Source organism: Mustela nivalis (assembly GCF_964662115.1).
Source record: "Mustela nivalis genome assembly, chromosome: 11".
Taxonomy (NCBI): Eukaryota; Metazoa; Chordata; class Mammalia; order Carnivora; family Mustelidae; genus Mustela; species Mustela nivalis.
In genome coordinates this window covers 46,185,171-46,206,463 of record NC_139030.1, presented here as the reverse complement: position 1 = coordinate 46,206,463, position 21,293 = coordinate 46,185,171, and the positions used below count along the sequence as shown (strand labels likewise).

The 21,293-nt window shown below is 44.6% G+C and overlaps 1 protein-coding gene across 4 annotated transcripts in view; it reads left to right on the top strand.

The window, feature by feature from the left end:
* MAP3K20 (mitogen-activated protein kinase kinase kinase 20) overlaps positions 1 to 21,293 on the top strand; it is a 178,723-nt gene that overhangs the window by 142,693 nt on the left and 14,737 nt on the right. For all 4 annotated transcript variants that reach the window (XM_082689575.1, XM_082689574.1, XM_082689576.1 and 1 more), the window contains 5 exons: positions 1,881 to 1,925; positions 3,783 to 3,813; positions 3,908 to 4,047; positions 8,501 to 8,563; positions 9,554 to 9,646. In XM_082689575.1, coding sequence (XP_082545701.1) covers positions 1,881 to 1,925; positions 3,783 to 3,813; positions 3,908 to 4,047; positions 8,501 to 8,563; positions 9,554 to 9,646 — 372 coding nt within the window. The remainder of the gene's footprint in view (positions 1 to 1,880; positions 1,926 to 3,782; positions 3,814 to 3,907; positions 4,048 to 8,500; positions 8,564 to 9,553; positions 9,647 to 21,293) is intronic.

Sequence of the window (21,293 nt, the reverse complement as noted above, 5' to 3'; positions counted from 1 at the left end):
TGATGGGCAAAGGGAATGACACGTTTCTGCAGCTGTATTCAGCTGCCCTGTGAAGATGTAAGACCTGTCATATATTTTCTGTGATCAAATTCAGTTTTAGATTTTCTTCAAGTCATTTTCCTTTCTGCATCCTTGAAGCAGGTGAGTGCCTGTGACGATTCCAACATATGTCAAGTATTTCAGAGGAGGAGAGGGGCAATCCTGAGGGAGCGAGGGCACCTGGGTACATACAGAATAGCAGTGATTTCTATGCCTGCCACTTAGCTGTAATATTCATACCCTACGCATTCAAATATATTGTAACTTGCGGGTTTGGGTTCTTTTTCTTTTTTTCTTTTTTCTTTTTTCTTTTTATAATCTACTTAGCTCCCTAGAGATTTTGACCACTGCCAGAGAGAATTTTAAGCATTTTAAGCAAAGCTGTTAAGTATTTTCCTTTATCCTCCACCACATCCAGTGCTCCAGTAAGGCAAACGTGCTCACCTTCCTTCCTCCCTTCCTGTCCCCTACACCACTGTTTCGACTTCTTGCTTCTCCTCACCCAGAGTAACTTCTCTGTTTTCCTTGCCCTGTAGTACCCAGCTCAACCCACCCTGCCTTCCGTTCCCCCCATCTTAGTCTGTGAAACCCTCGCTTTTCCCTGGTAAATCCACAGGCACTGAATTCTGTACCAGAGAATTGAGCATTTTAGTTACTGTACCTCGCAGTCGTATTCATTCAGCAACATGGTTCAACAAATATGTACCCAGGATCGTATGGCAGGCACAGCAGGCACCAAGTGAACCGGCACGAAGGCAGCCTTGAACTCCTCCATCTATAATCCATATTTGTTTCACCCCTATTAAATTAAAAGCTGCTGGAAGGGAGGGGCGTACTGTTCCTAGCTGGGATTAGAGCATGTGAGTTCAAAATATTTGCAGATTAGGATTAACTCACCCACCCTCTGATTTTTAGAGTAATAGTAAAAGCAACCAAATTCAACTTTTTTTCAACTCATTCACAAAAAAATATTTTAAGAAAGGTTGCAAGACACTGCCATATTATGAGAAATCCAACCATTCTGGTAAGGTAAGTTAGTTAAGGCTAATGGCTGTGGCAGATTTTTTCATGCAAGACACAGGACACACCAGTTTTTTTCAGATCATGTAGGCATGTCTCATTTAGGCTGTGGCCATGGGCATCTATTCAAGCAAGAAGCTCTCTAGCTTTGAAAATGATGCAGGCTAAAGTTCTTTTGCAGAGATGCCTTTCGTGTCTACACTTAACAGGGAAGTTAGTTGAGTTTTCATTACAGCAAACTCTACACCCTGGGTTTCTTGGGACAGAGTCCCATCTCACTTGTCCTTTTTCATCCATGGGTCCTAATATTTGGTTAATGCGAGTCATTTGCTTAACCACTTAGAAATTCTCCTGTAAGAAGAAGCATGCAAGTCATCTGATCACCAAGGGGTTGGTTGCTTTGGAATTTTCCTTAATGATCATATGATCCCCATGTTGACTAGGAATTTCAAAGGAGGCTCTGGTATCTGGCAAACGTCAGAAACTCCTTAACTGCCAAGGCCTGTTGCGGGAGGTGTGTGTGCCAAGTACCAAGAGAGGACACTCTCAAGATCTACGGTCCCACTGCCACAGCTCACCAAGTGCAAGGAGTTGTTACAGAGAAGAAGCTGGTGCCCGTGGTTGGCTTCTGTGGGCACGATGCTTGAAGCACTAAGAAATTCCCCATAAAGTCAGGAAAGGGGCTTCCCATTGAACGTAACCTGCAGGAGGAACCAAGCCAGAGCAGCGGCCAAAAGCTAAGATGGGAAGACAAGGGATAAACCAAAAAGACAATGATAATATTGCTTTTGTTTTTCACTGCATTCATATTTCCCATGCAGCTGCTGCCCTCCTTTGAGATTGGCTCATGGACTGAAGACGACGTGGTAAGCTGGCTTCTGTTAACACCTAGTTTGGCCCCGGGCAGGTGGTTCAGACATTCGTCCACAAGTCACAAATGCAGCCAGAGGGGTCTGGGCCTTAGGAAAGTCGCACTAGGAGAAGTTGACAAATTCCTTGTTTTTCTATTTTTAATGCAGTAATGATTTAAAATAAGGCCTCAAGAGCAAAGCAAGTATCTCTTCAAATCTTACAAGAGGATTCCACCTCCCTATTTGCTCTGAAAGGTATTCCAGAATACGATCATGAATACCAATGACAACGTTACAGGAGTGATCCAGGATACCAAGTGAACATATGTGAAAAAAAAAAAAAAAATTTGATCTTAAGTTTTCCTAAAATACCAGGGATGGCTGGGATTCTGCTGAACTGGGTTTCCTTCCTACCTCAGGCCTGTTTGGAAGTGACAGGTCCATCTTTACTCTGGCCTTCCCAAGGAGGAATGGCCATGAGCGCCCAGACATTCTCTGCAGCTGGAGCCAGAGGACAAGGACAGATTATTTCAGTCCAAAGGAAGTTCTAGACCTTACATGTGGGTAGAAACCCTGAGGGGCAATCCTTCTTAGGCTGTTGCATCTCGCTGTTTCTTTAGTGAAAGGTCCAGAGAATTCTCGATCAGAGACCCCAGGGGCTTATGTCCGTCCAGGTCCCCTGTATATGCTTCAGGTATCCGCATATGAAAAGCAGCGGTAATGCCAGCCTTAGCAAGTCCCCGGCCCAGGGAATAGACCAGAGGCCACAGCGTGCAAGCTCACTACCAGAAACTCTTGGGAAGGTCTGTTTACTTAACTCAACCTGGTTCCTGGACTGGGGCGTTCTCCTTCCTGCCTATGGCATTCTGGTGAAGTAAAACTGCTTTTGATACAAGCTAACTTCTTTGGCTTACAGTACACGGTGAGAAAACCTGGCGCCACTTGCCTCTACTTCTTCCCATTCCTCGGGCCTCATCGACTGTAAAGTTCCCACCAGCCCTGCTTAACAAGGAAAAACAACTTAGGATCTCCTTTATTCATGGGCCTGGATAGAATCTCTTTATCTCCAGCTGCAAAGCTGGCCCATCTCATTTGAGAAGAAAGTTTTTATTTTATATATAGATAGGTAGATAGGATAGATAGATCTTATTTGACAGAGAGAGACACAGTGAGAGAGGGGGGAAAAGCAGTAAGCTCTAACAGTTATTTTTAGTCTTTGCTCTGAGGTCGAGTGGTTTTCAAGCCATGTAAATAAAATCCCAGGGTCAAGGGCTCCCCAGAGAATTGCTGGGACTGGGTCTGGCCTCCCTTCCATCTATGTGAGAGGCTACCAGTAAACACGTGCCAAGGGAAATTTAAGGACTGAGGGTCACTGGGTCCAACTTCTTTCTACACAGGAAGCTCCCAGCTGTAACTTGTCTTGGGCCATGCAGCTACTTCCTGACCAGGCCTAGAACAAAGGGCACATTCTGCCCAGTCCTTCTGTCCACTGCTGTGCAGTCCCTGTTCCTCATACAGTTCCCGGGTACACCAGTACCCCTTGGCAACCCCAGGGACCACCAGCAGGGGAAGAGAAAAATCATTATAAGTAAGAGCCTTTTTAAAGAATTTTTTAAAAATTTCCCAAATAAGGAGGAAAACCAACATTCCCTTAAGTGTCCGAAGGCTTCCACGAGGAGGGCTTTCTCCTCCTTGAAAGCTTAAAGTTTTAAAACCTTAAAACAAATGTCTTTCGTTCTCCCTTTGTGGGTGAGTCAGAAAATTACGGTACAAAATTAGTTATTTTAATCGACTGAAAGTGTGTTTTACGGTGACGGCTTGCCACTGAGCGCTTGTGAATCTTGAAAACCATCTATGTCCTCTCTTTCACAGTATTTTTGGGTTCAGCAGCTCGTCAGAAAAGGCAAGTGGAATCACTTACCCTTCTTAATTCATGCAGTTAACTTTGCTCTGGACAGGACTTCATCTAATGCTGTTCTGCCTTCTGATCCCTTCAGGGGACTCTTCAGCGGAGATGAGCATATATGCAAGCCTGTTCAAGGAAAACAACATCACAGGGAAGCGACTGCTGCTCCTGGAGGAAGAAGACTTGAAAGACATGGGCATTGTCTCCAAGGGGCACATCATTCACCTGAAGGTACCTCAGAGAGGGAGGACAGTTGGTCAATGATCCTTACTGAGCCCCCACCCCGTAGCAGACCCTGTGTCAGGGGCTGAGGATACACCCACGAACGCACGGGCTCTAGCAGTACTGAAATACTTAACACGCCAGCTGATAACTAGCTGCCGTCCCCGTGGGACCCCCTACCCCCTCCTCATAGTCCAACAGCAAAAAAAGGCTTAACACTGGGCACAGCAGAAGTCCCCTAGATACACCCACATATCACTCCAGGGCCTCCAGAAATCTCCAGTCTACTAGAAAAGATAGGTAGGTGTTAATCATGCAAGAAAGATCAAATGACAGCTGTAGGAAATGCCACAAAGGAGGCGTGAGGTTGGCTGAGGGAAGTCAGCTGCAGAGAAGTTAAGGAGGAGAGCTGAAGGACAAGCAGGCGTGAATCTGTGGTGAAGGGGATGCGGGGGGAAGGGGTGTTCCGGGGGTAAGGCACCGCCGGTGGAAAGGCAGAATGGGAGAATGCTGTGTACCAGGACTAGACACATGGCGGTGGGGTGCCTGCAGAACGGCCCTCCACCCAGCAGACAAGGAGGTGACTTCATTTAAGCCCAGGAGGGCTAGGTACCCACTGGGAGTCCCTAAAGACACTGGATCTGTCCACAGACTGGGCAAAGGTGAAGCCACCATAGCACCTCACGTCGTGGGGACAGGCCTTCGGTTCGCCGCGTCTGTAATTCTGACCTGCACCTGACACCACCACGTGGGAAATTTGTCCTTCGATTTCTCAGGAAATCCTAACATGTCCCCTCACACCGTAGTCTTGAACAGTTGCAAAGCTAAACCTGTTCCTGTTGCTGTTGCCTTTATTATTATTTTTTGTAGTTTAGCAACCAGATCTGTTTTGTCTTGCTCTTTAGTTACTCAGACCAGATAATTGCTGGCATCTGTGTGGACATTGTTATTAGTCAGAGGTCTGTTTCAAGAGAGATCTCAGGATAAAATCAGTTTTTTCCCTGAACTTCCTCAATCCCAGTGTGGGCGGATGGAGGAGTGGGCACAGGTTGGAAAGAAGAGAAATCAAAGAAGGAAATGTTTTTAAAAATAAAAATAAAAATAAATAAAAGCAGCTTCTTAGCCAAATCCACATCTCGCCAAGTCTCTACCTACATAACTACTTTTCCCTTTACTTCAGTTAGAGCCACCAATGTGGCCTTTTCAAAGAAATCCCCCCTGAGGTCCGAGGAGAACCCATCTACCTCTGTTCATGGGCCATGGACCCATGCAAGGAATATCTTCACAGCCCCTCAGCACTGGCTGGGTGATGCCTTAGCCTTAACCTCACTATCTTTTCCCCCTTAGGATATGGGTAGGAAACCTCATGCCTAAACATACATCTCAATGGCTGGCAAGTAATTTAATCTTGACCTCTGGCTGTGGGCACGTCCATCTTGAAAAGCTGAGCTGGCTTACGTGGGCTGCAGTAGGAAAAAATTATTTTCTCTGGTGCAGAGAAATTTTAGGGTTCCAACAGAGCAATGTGGTAAATCTTGTCCTATTTGGCAGAAGACAGATAAGATGCTCCCACATCCCCTTCCCCTCTGCTGTCTTTGATAAAGAACCCAACATTTCCTTAAGGAGCTGTCAAGAGGAAAGCGGGTAGGGAAGCTGTACATCACAAAACCATAGTGATTTAAATATCCCGAGCTGGCCTAGGACAAAGTGCCCCCTCCATGCTGGCTGGTATCATTAGGGCAAGCGATGTCCAAACTTATTATTATTCAGCAAAATCTGGGAACATGTACTCACTGCAAGTCTGGGCCTGTGCACATACAGAGAAGAATCCGCCCTCAAGGACTGTACGTCCCAGAGAAGAGAGAAAACATGTACATACAACTTCTCAGAAGAGCCTTGAAAGTTGGGAGCAAAGGAGCTATTCTCTCCCTCTGCTTGTGGGGGAGGTGGTTGGTGGGGGGGGACGGCGAGAGTGGGCTGGACCTGGAGTGGGGTGGACCTTTGAGCTGGATCTTGGAGAAGGGCAGAATTTGAAATGTAGACAGGAGCAGGAAAGGCAAGAACAAGAATCCAGACAGAATAAGGAGTTAAGAGAGAAAGATACAGAAGAGAGTGTAAGGGAACAGAAAAAAACAGGGCTGATGCAAAGAGTAAGAGGGGACTCTGTCTGATGGAAGCCTCACTTGGTTGGGGAGGCCTCAGGCCCCAGAAGCCGGGGGGAGGCAAGGCCAGACCCTAGACAGCTCAGGGCTTCCGGCCAGGGGTCTGGCGTTTGACCCGCTCTGGGGAGTACTGGAAGTTTTGAGATCTGACATGTTTTAAAACTTTGCTTCTGGAAGTTGTGGAGTCGATTAGAAAGGAGAGGCTGGATTTTGAAAGACCAGTTCAGAGGTTATGACACAAAATAATAAGGCCTAGCTGGTGTCATGAAAATGGGAACAGAGAAAGGAAGGATTCCACGGGGAAGAGATCGAGGAGGAGAGCATCGTGAACACACACTGCGGCATGGAATGAATGACCTCAAAACTGCCCTGTGGGGTGAAGGTCACCAAAGGTCACATGTTGTAGCATTCCATTTATGTGAAATATCCAGAAAATAGGTAAATTCATCGAGACGGAAAATCCACTAGTGGTTGCCAGGGACTGGGTGGAGGAGGGAATGGGGAGTGACTATGAATGAGCACAGGGTCCCCAGACATTTTGGAACTAGACAGAAGGGAGGACTGCGCAGTACAGGGAAGCTACAAAACACTGCTGATGGAGCACACTTCAAAATGGTTGATTTAATGATAGTGAATTTCACCTTGATAAATAAAAAGGAAAGCACAGCTGCACGTACACGCCCGACCACATAGTCTTAGGCTGGGATGCTGTCTCTGTCTGATGGTCCATGTACCTTCAGGAAGGAAGGCTGAGGCAAGGAGAGGTCACAGGAACCTGGGCAGGAGGACAAGAGGGATGCCCACCCAGGAAGTAGGAAGAGGAGGAGAGAATGGTGTCACAGACACCAAAGGTCGAAAGCTTTATAAAAGCATAGTCTAATGCTGCAGAGAAGCCAAGAAACACACACATAGAGAAAAAGTCAGGAGGGGGTCAGGGCCGTGTACCTGGCTCGTGAAGTAGAGTGTCTGCCTTGAGCTCCTAAAGGAGCAGGCCAGTTATCCATGGGGATACCCCAGACCGCCGTGGAACTCAAGGATGAGAAGGCATATGGACATGAAGACTCTCCAGAGAGGGGAGTCGCAGAAGTCCGCCTAAATGCCCAAAGCATGGATGTGTTACTGGCCATGCATGGGGGGCTCGGCCAACATGTGACGCTCCACTAAACTCAGCAGGGTCATGGGTATGTCTAAGAAATAAGCTTATATGACAGAAAAAGGTTAAAGGGAAGGGATGTTGGAAGCTTGCTCTGGGTGCTCTGGTATCTACTCATGGAGATATGAGGATTAAATAGTGCTTTAAGCTGGGCCTCTGAGGCTAGGACACCAGGTGACTACCTCCTGGTACCTGTCAGACGTGTTATACACACACACACACAAACACACACACACACACTCACTCACTGTGTGCTGGCCACTCTCTGCTCTTTCACTAAGGAAAGCACAGTCATGTCTGCGTACTTTCTCAGAGAGACTCTCAGCCCTTAAATTGTGGGTCATGAAAGCGAACGGTTCTTCTGCCTACCCTTTTGCCACGCAGTTGTCCCTCTCAGCCCGGCTCAGCATCCTTCTCCCTGTGCCCGGAAGCCTTCACGTGGAGGGGCTGTGTGGAAGGAACAGGGCTGAACATCCCTAAGTGTTCATTACATTGTCAAGTGTCAACAGCTTTCACTTCGCTTTGAAAAAGGCATCTAATTTTTCTCCCATTGGCACTTTTTTTTTTTTACTCTCTATGTGATACGTTCAGTTCACAGAAGAGCTGGATTATACCTGATGAGTATAAAAAAAAAATCGTGATTTAAATTGTCCTCCTCTCCTTTAAGAGTTCTTTGTGCTTCATTGGGGGAAGGAGTGCTGGACACACACCCAGAGAATAGCCCTTACGATGCAGTAAATCCTTCCGCGAGATTTCAGCCTTGAGGAGTCTCTGGTTATATATTCATGTTCTTTGTCGTTTTTCCCGTAGTTACTGAGGGCGACAAGTGCACTCCATACACCAGAACATGAACTTGTCACAAGTAGACTCTCTACCAGGATTTGAAGAATGGTCTGAGATTTCCCATCTTTAAAATAACTTCCTGTTCCATTAAATAATGACAAACTACCTATAATACTTTGAACCATCACTTTTAGTCTCCATCGATGGTGGACAATAACATCCCCAAGATATTTTATGGGCTACATAAATAAAGATTGCCTTTATAGATGCACAATAATTTTAATCCTCTTGTGGCACTATCGGATCATTAATAAAGTCATGTGTTTCTTTTTTGTTTTCTGTTTGTTTGTTTGTTTTTTTACAGTCAGCCATTGAGAAATTAACCCACGATTACCTAAACTTGTTTCACTTCCCACCACTAATTAAGGTAAGATTTTTTTTTTCTACTGAGAATGTGCTATTTTATTGATATATGCACCTGCCACATCCACACCTAGATTTGCCAATGTCGGGAACTGTTGTTTGAAGGGAAATTTAATCATTATCTGTCCAACAAAAGGCCCTTTGAGTGAAGAGTAGCATGTGCATAAACTGAACAGGCTTGATTCCTGTAAGTTGAAATATTAACAACATATTCATGATAAGAACAACACATGACCCCTTAGTGGTAAGGGGAGGTAAGTATTAACACTATAGGTTAGTGCAGTGGCCTCCCACCTGTCTCTGGAGACCTTTGTCCCACACGTAAGTCACTAAAGGAATTCACACGCTGGGGCTCTAGATTATCGCTAGCCCTGGGGGGGGCAGGTTATGGTGGGGGGGCATTGTCTGAATGATATGTTAGCATCTTTGACACATTATTTTGAATACAGTCTAAAGGCGGATGGCCCATTTTGTTATACAATTAGTAGGTATTTGCAGTTAATACACAGAACTCCGCTCACTCACTCACTCACTGTGGTTTTCCATCTCTGAGCTCCTGGAGGTTCATTCTGTTCCTCCGCTTGGCCCTTCATTGTCATCTGCTCCAGCAGGCACATAGCCCCTCTCTGGGAATAGCTTCCAGACATCTTGAGTGTTAAGAAACTCTCCATCTCCTAGCGTACCTTCAGGTGTTAAGTGCATTTCTAGGGTAAAACTGTACAGTGCAAGAGGCATTGTAAAACCTTGTGAGATGGTGACATTCAATTTGTGGCGTGTGAGATGAATCATGTGGAAATGCTCTCAAAGGCTTACGGTGTCCTTTTTCTTGCTTTAAGTAATTGGAATTTGGAGCTTAATCCAAAATAACCAAATGGGAATCACAAGGTTAAAATGGAAACACTAGTGCTGAAAAACCATCTCTTTTATATGAGAAGGAAAAGTAAAAACACAGCATCCCGTCTGGAATAAATAGTGCTGGGTTTTTCTGTTTTAGGACTCAGTAGATGAACCTAAAGAAAATGAGGAAAAAATTGTGAACCTTGAACTTGTTTTTGGTTTTCACTTGAAACCAGGAACCGGCCCACAGGTAAATCATATTTTAAATCCTTTGGATGAATTTCAGTCTAATCTACTCTTTTTCCCTCTTGGAACTCTATGATTTCATACACCTCTCACCTGCCCCCAATCAGCCAACACCTCAATTCTGAGTAAATTCACAGGCTTCATAAAATGGAATTTGGTTGAAAAGCTGCCAGCCACCTATTCCAGTCTGGGAATCTTACCCTTGTTCAGCGAAGAGTCTTGTGTGAGGCCACCGAAACCACCAAGGAAACTCACAGCAAAGCGTGGGGTGGGGTGGGGTGGGGGTGGGGGCATATCCGAGTGGTTGTTCATGCTGCTGGGCTTCGAGCATCCCATCTTCCTGCGTCTGTTTTAGAATGCTGAGAGTGAGACGACACCCGGAGTCGAACTATAAGCAATATGGAAATCCAAGTTATCAGCTGGAAATAGGACAGCAGAGCATTTGGCCAGCACTCTGATTCAGTCAGGCTCTCTCCCTGTATGTTAATTTTAGAATGTGGCACAGTTATTTGACCCAGGTGGCAGGTGAACTGGCATCACCATAGGTCTAAGGTATTTTGGACTACCATGCAGAGGCAGTCATGACGGTAACTGCTACTCATTGACCACTTACTGTGTTCCAGGCATATGGTACTGGGGTGAAGATGCTGTGGTGTAGATGCTGCTTCCCCCCATGTTACCAGTGAGGGACCTGAGGCTCTGTAGGGTCAATGACTTACCCCAGGATTCCCGGGCTAGCAAGCAGCGGAATTAGGATTTGAACACAGACCTCTGGGACCCCAGAACCAAGCTCTTACCTCCTGCGCCATCTGTGCCTTTCCCTTGAGGCAGACAGGAGACCTTATGCGTACAGCTTCTTACAACCCCAGCCCTCGTGGGGCTCGTGCAGGTGGCTCACGGCCTGCCACTGATCATAACTCGCTTATACCAGGCCATTCCTGAAACCAGCATTTGGGAGTGACTGGAAATGGTTGGGAGGGCACGAGTGTCACCCAGGGCTTCCAAAGATAAACTCGCTAGACATTGGACAGAGCATCCCACCTGTACCTGCAGGTCTACTCGTGCTTCTGCTGAATGGAAATCTTCTTCTCCGTTGTTTGGCCACAGAAGCTGGCTGAGTGAAAGTTGCTCTGACTCCAGGTTTCTTGTATGCAAACACTTTCCTTTCTTTCCGCGAGTGGGTCACTGTTCATTCCTGTCCTTAGCAGCAGCTACAGAAAGCAGGCTGGGAGAGGCAGATCCTCTCTCCAACAACCAGGAGCCCTTCTCACCCAGAGATTCTGTAAACTGTGGGCACTCCCAAGTCCATCTGATGGTACACAAATTACATACTTTATCCTGCCTTCTTTGATATCCTCAACTCCAAGGCACTCAAGACTTTCTTTAGACCATCTTATGGCTTGTAGATAGTAAAAGAAGAGGGAAGAATTTTCTTGAGAGAGACTTGTCAAAAGCCGTCTCAACCAAGAAAATCATTTTCGGTTAACAAAGAAATGACTTGTTAATGTGGAAAACAAAAAATCCATCTTTTTGTAAAAACTTGGATGGTATAAATGATCCTGGAGACCAACACTGGTCTGTTTTTGGCCTCAAGAGTGCAGACTTCTTGAGCCAGAGGTTTTCACAAGGCCTAACGTCACTGCAGTTTTTGTCAGGCGGCTGATACTTGATCATGCCTACAGACTAATAAGTTCAACTGTGCTTTCAGCAGACATTTACTGAGGACCTGCTCTATGCAAGAGGGCCAGAGAAGGCCAGAAGAGTGGCTGGCAACCAGTGAGAACTATCCCAGGTGCTAAACCAAGGCGTTTGAAGAGTTTTAAGCAGGGAGTAGATGGGATCAGATTTCTGTTTTTAAAAGCTCTCTGGGAAGCACAGGGGAGGAGGAACGGGAGAGGACCAGGCTACCGTGAGAAAGACTAGGAGCGAGAGAGATGCAAACAACCAGGTGAAAGGGGATGAGGAGAGGAGGCGATGGCCGTGCCATGGAAGGGCCAAGAGTCTACGGACTCTGAGATGGAACTGATCAGCTTGGGTCATCTGCTGGAAATGGGGTGGGGGACAGGGAGGAGTCAGGACAGTGCCGAGGCTTCCGGTGTGGGGAGCTGGACAGAGAAGGTTATGATGTAATCAGTCAAGAGTGAAACATACGATGTGGATGTAGTGCCATGGTGCTAAAGTATTAAGAAGTGACTGGAATAGGTGAGGTCAACCAGGGAAAGCTTTTTTGGAAGGGGTGAGTTTTGAAACAAGGCTTGAAGAGGTTCACAGTCATTTGCAAATTATTTCCTGACTATAGTATTTAAACTTATGCTTTAGAGAGAGTACTTCATTCTAAAGTGGTCAGGTTATTTCATAGATGTCATCTCATGTATCTTCCTGGCATTTCTGTGAGACGCATAAGGAACAGTATTGTCATCAGCGATCAGGAAACAGGGAGCAAGAGGAAATGTGCGGGTCGCCTCAGGTGAGGGGAGGAAAGAGCTCAGACTAGGAATGACATCTTCATTGTTACTTTCTTCTTAAACATGTGCTAGCTCTCATACATGATGCAAGAGAGTTAAACCATCTGTAAATTTTCATAAAATACTCCTAGAATAAGTTACTATCCAGTTCTAAGCTACCCAGTTATGCTATCTGGTCTATACCCCAGCATTATGAAACGTTTTCCCAAAAATGTGCTTTGAATTGAAATTCCAGTTCCCCACATGAAAACCCTGTTACCTAGACTGTTTTTTTGTTTGTTTGTTTGTTTGTTACCTTGACTTTTAAAGGTAGAAGCCAAAAAAAAAAGACATCCTCAAAATCCCAGTCAACTGAGTTCTCATAAACCCATCCTCCCAGAAAAGGTGAAGCCTTTCCATGACTAGGATAGGTTGCAAGAGGACACTAAGCACTCTGCGTCCAAACCTGCGTTTGCACAGCAGGGGATCTGCTTGACCATTTCACCTTTTCTTTTACAAACAAAGCGAAAGATGCATTCTAACTACAGCCACTGGGAATCATAGGACAGTGACTTTATCATGAAAATAGTAGCTACATTTTCCCATTGCCTCTAAGAAGCCCCACCAGCTCAACAACCACTTAAAATTGGTATGTTGTTTCAGGAACTGGCCTATTAGGAGGAGAGAAAGAAAATATGACCTTGGACACAAAAAGACAAATACATGTAGAGGAGAAAGCCTTTTGTTTTAAGACCTGTCAGCCTTTTGTTCTAAGGATTCAGATACAATTCCTTTTTTTAGCCGCATTTTCTTTTTTTAGCCTCATTTTACAACCAGATGGATTCTGGCACAAAAGTGAGGTTGATTTGCTCAACTGAGGAAAGCCATTCACATTTGAGTGGCTGTATGCCGGCGAGAGTGGCCCAGTGCCACTGCGTGAGACCTTGCTGTGGTCCGTCTTTCCTGCCACACCCTCTGAAGGGCAGGACCTCGGCAGGCTAAAAGCCCCATACAGACTTTGAGAATCTGCACACAAATGAAATAGGCTTTTTTCTTTGCTTTATGAGGTAAAATGGGAGGGAAAATAAGATCTCGGACCAAAGGTTTCACTGGCAATTTAAACTGACAATAAGTTAGAATGGGTTTTCCTACTGTTTTTGACCTATTTCTAAAAAGTAAATTAGTAATTTAAATAATGCTATATGTTGTGGCAACGCTGAAGTTATGACAGTGGAATTGGCGGAAACAGGGTCTTTCTCAGCTCAAAATTTTCCTGTGCTCAGGCTGGAAATGTTTGATAATGATTATTTCACACCTCTGCCAGACAGTGTGGTAAGTGCTTTATGAACATTTTTCTCATGTAATTATTATAAGCCACCGTCCCAGGGAATGTCATCCCTAGATCATGTCCAGAAGGAACTGAGGACGGGTAAGGTAAAATTCCCTACCCAGAGACCCTCCTAGTGAGGGGCCGGGCCAGTCGGAGGACTCAACCACTGTGTCATACTCCCCTTTCTGGAAAGTATTATTGTCCCCTCAAATAGGCATATGGGTAAAAAGATTGGTAAAAAGATAATTTGGGGGGGGGGGATCACCTAATACTAAATTACCACTTTTTATTTTGTGTGGGAAATGCCTTGCATTTTTTTAATCTAAGGCCTTCAACTTGGCACAAAAGGAAGAAGGCTTCCAGGATCTCAGATAGCTCCCTGAGCCGCCCCCTCCAGGGTGGCAACCACCCTTTTTTTTACGACATAGTAAGCTCCACGGAGTTTATTATTATATCTCATATAAACTCGCCAGTCAAGGATATTGATTCTCAAATTGCCCAGGAATAAACTATCAAATCACCCAGCAGTTTTCTCACCAAGAAACTTTCTTTCTGAGACTGTGTCATGAAAATTCAAAAGCTGGGTTACAAAGGAACTATCTAGAGAGTTGCGCATTCCTTGTGCATGCCGGACAGTCACCGGCTTTGCCCCTCGAGTCCTAATTCCCTCATCTCCCCAGCGAGGCACAGAAACAAACCTGTGGGTCTGAGTAGACGACCACCACAATCAGGGGAGGAGCCTGGCAAGCCACACCCAGGCTCCCACAGACCCCGAAAGAGAGACAGGCTTCTGGACCCCGGGACTTCCTACCAGAGGACCATGACTTCCGATTTTCTGTGGAGCGGAATTCTGAAGGAGCAAGTGAATGAAGAAGAGAAAATAAGAGGAACATTCTGAAGGTGTGGAAGGGGAATAGAGGTCCCCATCAGAGCAGAAGCCTTTTTCCGTTCACCCTGCCTCTTTGGCTCCTTCTGCACACAGCACAGGCAGCACGTGGGCCCCTTCTCCCACACCTCAGCAGAAGCAATTCAGTCAATAATTCTCTTTCTCTGGTGGTTTCACCTGGAGGTTAGAAGCCCTGCTTTTTACAAATACTTGCCACCTACTATTGTGCTTTTTAGGATCATGTATAAAATGTTGCATTTAATAAACTTAATTGAATCTCCAGGCCCTTTCTCAGAGTACTGTAAATATCAAGAAACTGTCAAATAGGGTTTTTTCCTCTATTGTGTAATTTTTTAAATGGATAGATAAACATGAATAAAATAACAGGGCACAAAGAAAAGGATTTTGTAAGGAAGTAAAAAGCCAACGTTCTTTGTAAATTTCAGAACCTCTACATGCAGTGCTTTACTTTGATATATCTTGCATTTATTACAAATGCAGTGTAAGGAAGTTTATTTCCCATGATCAACTGTTTTTCCAGGGAAAAACATAGACATGTAGACATACGTTTTGGTGTGACTCAGTGTATCAGCCTGCAGGGTCAGGGTTCTATAAGAAACAGAACTTGTAGTTGACTGCGAAGGAGCAAGTGCAGCTCGGAATAAGGCTGTATGACTTGCTGCATGTTTCTAATCGCCGTGGGGCAACACTTCCTGAAACAGGTCAGGCCGCTACCTATAGATCCAGAGCGGAACCGCTTAGTCCATACTTGCCAACGGACTGTTAGTCACATGAAGAAATGGCACAGCAGAAAATGTCTACCAATGGGAGAAAACAGCCCTGATTGGTAGTGTTTGGAGATCTCTATGGTACAAATATTTTCACCATGGCCAATTTCAAGTTACCGATCTGATGCCCCTGAACTTGAAGTTGGAAAGAAGGTGTGAGTGACCAGCTCATGAGGGGAGCTCCAGCACACAGCTGGATCACTTGTGGCCTTCTTAATCAAGACCCCGGATTCCTTTTGAGAAAGTGAACAGCAAGGAAGTATATGGGATAAAGCATGGGTTTCACCAGGTAACAAACACATTATTGTCGGTTTCCATCTGTAATAATATGTGTAATGAGCTCACAGAGAGCTCCAGTTTCCTAGTGAATCCATAGTTGGCTCAGATTTCCTTGGGTTCATATGGATACACTGACCAAAAATCAGGATTTGGGTCTGTAATGGGTGAGAGTAGGCTTATGGAGATAGAGAAACAAAATTTAAGTCTGTGATTGTCTTTTTCAAGTGTTCCAACAGTTATGGTTGTTGACTCCATGATGACAGGCACAGTTGTTCCTAAGAGAGGACATCTTTGCTTTTAGAAGCAAAGCCATCGAGGATCACTGCAGAGAGGTGACCTTGATAACTCACAATGGCTTGTGTTTTCTGAACCAAAAATTAGGTCTTGAAGATAATCAACTATAACAGGGACTGATAATTTGAAATGAAATTGAAAGCACTTCATTGGAAATGCAAAGATGTATGACAACCATATCAATCCTGGACATCAGGATTTGGGCTGAGAACAGCTCAAATGGTAAACGCCACCTACTAACCAGACCAGTGTTGTTGTTTTGGTTTTTTGTTTTGTTTTGTTTTTTTACAAAAGTCATACTTTTGGGCATCACCTCTGAAGTCATGGAAAAGGAGGAGAAGTTAGCAGTCAGAAGAACTGTTTTTATATTTTGAGTGTCCTGGATAAAAGTCAATTTGCAGCCCATTTACCAGCATTTAAAAAACCTTACGCAGTAATTAGGTAAGCTAGAACACCTTCTATATTGGTTAAGAAATCCAGTCTTGAGAATAGATTAATTAGTCAAAAATCAATAGCAAGACTTATTTTTTTCCCCCAAGATGAATACCTAGTACCTTCCAATTGTATTGAGAAACAAACAAACAAACCCTAAAATGAAAAAGCCCTTTCCAAACATGTCAGCTAACATCTGAACCATTTCAGGTAGTCAAGTATGGAATGCATCATATGAAAGTATGTCTCACTTGATTTCCTTCACTTTAACATCATCCCTAAAGTCCCTTTTTCGTACATCACTCCAATAACAAGCCCCCAAAAGGCAATATAACAACCTTATCTCTACTGGTGTCTAGTTGGCACCAATCCGCCCTGACCTTAGACACAAGCCATTGTTAAGGGTATAACGCATTTACATATTTTGCAATAAAACATCAGTTATTTGCATTACTGTGTCAAGTTTTATTTGATTCTTTCACCTAAAAATGACTCATTTTCCTTTCTTGTATTTTAAAAACCAACTACTCTAAGCTTGTTTGAGAATAATCAAAAATTGCCCATTTAGCTAGAAGTCATTTTCTTTTCAAAAGGCAAATGTTATTTAATCTTTCAGCTGTTCATTGTGCCATCATAAATACTTTCTTTTCAGCACAGTTGTGGGGACTGAAATGAGCCCGCTAATTGCCTCCCATTCCGACTGACATGTGGTGGTTTAGTGGAAAGAGAACACAGCGGGGAGAAGGAAATAGAAGGCTGAGAAAATGAGAGCTAATTATTTTCCCTGCCTCATGTCAGGCTCTGTGTCAGCCTTGTTTTTACAAACTGGAAGGTTGAGCACTAAATAAAACAAACCGGCGTCATGTTTTTATATACTGGCAGTGTCATGGAAGCAGCTGCACATCTCAAAGACAATATAATGCCTGCGTTCGCATGGACACCATCTGACAGACACTGTGAGCCACGGCTAATGAGGACATCACAGTGGTGCCAAGTGAAAGGTGCTGAATTATGTATGATTCTTCATCAGTGCAGCAATAGTCTTGTACATCATTATGAGACATTGTTTTGCCGAACAGATTAAAACATTCTTAGTTCCAGACCCTGCAACCTATACGCGCTGAAAGAGGTTATTAATGGAATTTTTAGGGAGAGCTTCTTGTGGGCTTCTTTTGGGGTTGCAAAACAAATCTCGTGGGACAAAGCCGCCAGGGGTCACGACACCGGACAGATAAAGAAGAGAAGCAAATTAACCGTACTTGCATTATCTCCTTTTTAAAGGCAGCATAATAAAATAGGGAGTAGCGGGCTTATCCGTAATGATAAAGAGCCCAGGTGCTCTCACGGGATGTTCCACTCTCCTGCCTTTCAAACAGCAGGTCCCCACAGCTGAGCTGCATAATAGCGACGCGTGTAAAGGAGCCTTCGGAGGCCTAAATCATCAACATCTTACTACTTTTAATACCAGCATGACCAACAGTTGTGCCGCATTTTTATTTCATCTTACAGTACTTCTCACGTTGTCCAACAGTCACCTGCTAGGAAACTGTCTCCCGTTCTCCCCCTCTTGAATCTTAAAAAGTTTATTCTGACCTCTATTTTATGTTTTTAAAATGTCTCCTCCATACAGGCCTTTCTAAAGTGGAGGAGCCTCTCTGCTCGAATCCTGAGCCATCTCTGGTGATTTGGCTTTTTCTCCATCCGTTGGGGGTGGGGCGGCGGGCAGGGGAAGGGTCTGGGGATGGGTCGGGGGAGACCGAGATGGGATTTTAAAACTCAGTGTCTTTACCATTAGACTAGGTGTGCCCAGGACCTAAATTCCGGCCCCCGCGCAGCTAAGTGACCTTGCCGCCAATCTCTGCACTTTTCTGAGATTCAGTCTACTAATGTAAAATGGAGATAGGGCTATCTACAACAGGGTAAGGCTGCAAGGATTAAGGAACGTGGACAAATCTCAAAACCACCATGCCGAGTGAAAGAAGCCAAATGAACAGAGATGCTTAACTGTCAAGTTCCAACTTGGTCAGGTTCTAGAGCAGGTAAAATGAGTCTATGGTGATAGAAATGGGATGGAGGAGACACCGCCACTTGTGCGGGGAACCTGCACTTGAGAAGGGACATAAGGAGACTTTCTAGGCCAGTGGGAATATCTAGTTTGTTTGGATGGATACGCTGGTGCACAAGCTGTCAAAATTCATTGACTGGTGCACTTAAAAATGAGTGCATTTTTTGTTTGCGAAGTATATACCACCTCAATAAAAAAATACATCAGAATTGTTTTGTCTGTAATCTTCAGGTAGAAGGGATCTGTAGGAGCCTGAAAGCCTAATAGGAGGTCTATTTCCCTCTGAAATATCCTGAATAATCTTGGCCCTAGATTCTTTTAAGAGATACCTACAGCGCTCATATTTGTAAGCTATCGACTATTGTCTCTGAACTGCCTAGAACTTGAAACAATATTTAAAGTTAGTTTCTGTGCTATCTTCAATCCCTTTTGCTATCTGTAAAATTTACCTCTATATGGATCATTTCTTTGTACTCCCTCCCGTCTTTTTTTTTTTTTTTCCCCCGTGGGAGGGAGAAGGGATGTCTATGTTTGGCATCACTTGTACTGGCTTGGAACTCCAAAGAATTTTAAACAGCTTGCAAAGAATGTAATAGTGATTTCTCACAAAGAGATACTTAATCTAGCATTAACTGAGTGTTGTTTAGGATTTCATCTTCACAGTGTTAAGAGTTTCTGTTGTACTTGGCCAGTAATCTTAATTCAGAAAATTTTTTAACATAATTGGCAATGCAGAAGTGGTACAAATGGAATGCTTTCTGCTCCTCCATTAACCACACTTGCTTCTAAAATTATCCAGGTATTTCAGTGGCTGCCCAGATAAATAGTGCATATCCTGGGCACCCAACAGCACTGTCATTTTTTTCATCAGTTTCAAATGCAAAAACTCTGCTCTTCCCAACACAATTCCATTCAATTCTCATAGATCTGCACTGAGAGGCAGACAGTCCAGTTAGTGGAAAGGTTTGGATGACCATTTTCTGCTGTTCCAGTGCTGTCCCAGGGCCCAGCACTGCTCCTGCCCCAGTACCTTTTTCCTGATTAGTAGCATTTCCTCGAGATGTGCCTCAAGGTACAGATTTGAATAGTGAGAATGTTCTCTTAGGTGGAAATCTAGCTATGAAATAAAAATCCACAGTAGTCGGACCTGTCCCCACCATCTGCTTGTACAACTGGGTGGGAGCGGGTTGTTTCTGGCTTGGAGAGTAGAAGTCATGCCTAGCCACACAGCCTAAGCCAGAGCTGGAGCAAAGTATTGGTGACTCCAAACACTGGCCAGATCAATCAAGGAAAGGAGCAGACAGTGGAATGGCAGCATCTGTGCTTTGAATAAGGATCTTTGTCGATAAGTGAGGAAAAATCAGCTATGTTGGACTTATCAGAGAATCGGTATTTTGGCCTCTGCCATGGACACTTAACAAAGGAATTCGCCAAGATAATCTGGCTGACTGCTGACTCTGGAAGGTGGAGCTCATCTGTACCGTGATTTTTACTTCCCTTAACCCATAACAAGGGAAAGTTCAAGGTTCAGAAAAGACTGAGGGTTTGGAAACCTGCTCATTACAGCAGCAAGAGAACACTTAGGATCAAGTCTGAACACCAGGCCTTGCTGTCTATGCGATCTTGCTCAAATTACCTTCTCTCTCTATGCTTCGGGTTCCTCGACAAGACAGGGCTCTCGGGCTGTCAACCACATGTCATAGCCATTTTCCTCCAGATATCCCCTGGTTCCTCCTGGTAGGGCTGCATCTGGATCTGTGGAAGCAGGAAAGGGCAGAACTGGTGTTATATAACCCATCTATGTCAGAAGATACATGCTTCTTCCCTCTTCTATTTATTTCATAGGACGGTCTTTGTTAATTTGCCACTGGCCACACCTTCTTCCTTTTTGCAACACTGGTAATTCCCAGGCACCAGATTTCTTCAGTACCCTCTGGATCCCCAAACTCCTGCCCAAGTATAAGATGCTCTGACCCAGCCTGCCTGCTCTGGCCAGAACCCTTTTCTAAACACACCGCGCCACCCTGCCTATCAAAGTGCACTCGACTTTGGCCTAGTCTCAGTCTTAGACGGTTGCTGGACAGCGGGCCGGCTAGTCTGATTAACTATATTGGAGCTGTGTTGGGGACTACTATTGGTAACAAGAGTAATTATTGCTCCTTCCCAAGCTTCCGCATTTGGTCCTGGCCCTGTGCTGAGTACTTTATTCACTTTACCTCACTTCACTCTCACACAACACAACAACCCGCTTGTGTGTAAAAAAAAAAAACCACTGATATTCAAACAGGTTGTATATTGGCTAAGGTTGCAGGGTGGGGAGTGACGAAACTGGGATTCCAGTTCAGGGAGCTGGACGTCTAGCTGTCCTCTTTCATCTCATGCCCTGCTACGTTCCTAGTAATGGCTTACTGTGGACTCCTTCTCTATATTATTTCTATCTAACCATCAGCAGAAGTGCTGGCCAATTTCAAATGCCACTTCAGACTGCCAGGGGTGAAATGGTTTTGGAAAAAGAGTCCGTTGAGGCCCCCATGGGCTCTGAGAATACAGAATTGTCTGTCAGGATTGAGAGTTGTTCTCCAGACGTCCACAGTGACTCTTGAATGTTTCCGATTCCAAAATCAATACCCACATTTCTGTCACTCACATCAACCAAAATCGATAGTTCACCCTGGCAAAAGTGAATGGTTTTTAAATCCGACCCCATATTCCCACGACCTGGTCCATCCCACTACCAAGAAACGGAAAAGCTAGTAATTTTGCATGTAAGATTGCATATTAGGCTCATAAATATGCAGAATTTTTACTTTTACTGATGTTACCGATGATTTAATTCACTTTACTGTTACTGAAACATTTCTAGTGATTGGCTGATCAAGAACTCATTACATGGTGTCCTGTCTCAGTTGGGTCCTGTGGAACTCAGTACCTTGCTCAAATCCTGGTAGTTGTGAGCAGCGCTCATTGACAACTTAATGACCCAGTGGGATACCTGAGGTTGAGAAGAAATGGAGCAGAATTCAAAGAATTCCATGACTTTATTTGTGGGTTACTTTTCTTAACTAGGCAATGATGAAATCATAGATGCCCCGGAAAAACAAAAACAAAAACAACTAGCAATTATATGAGGGCA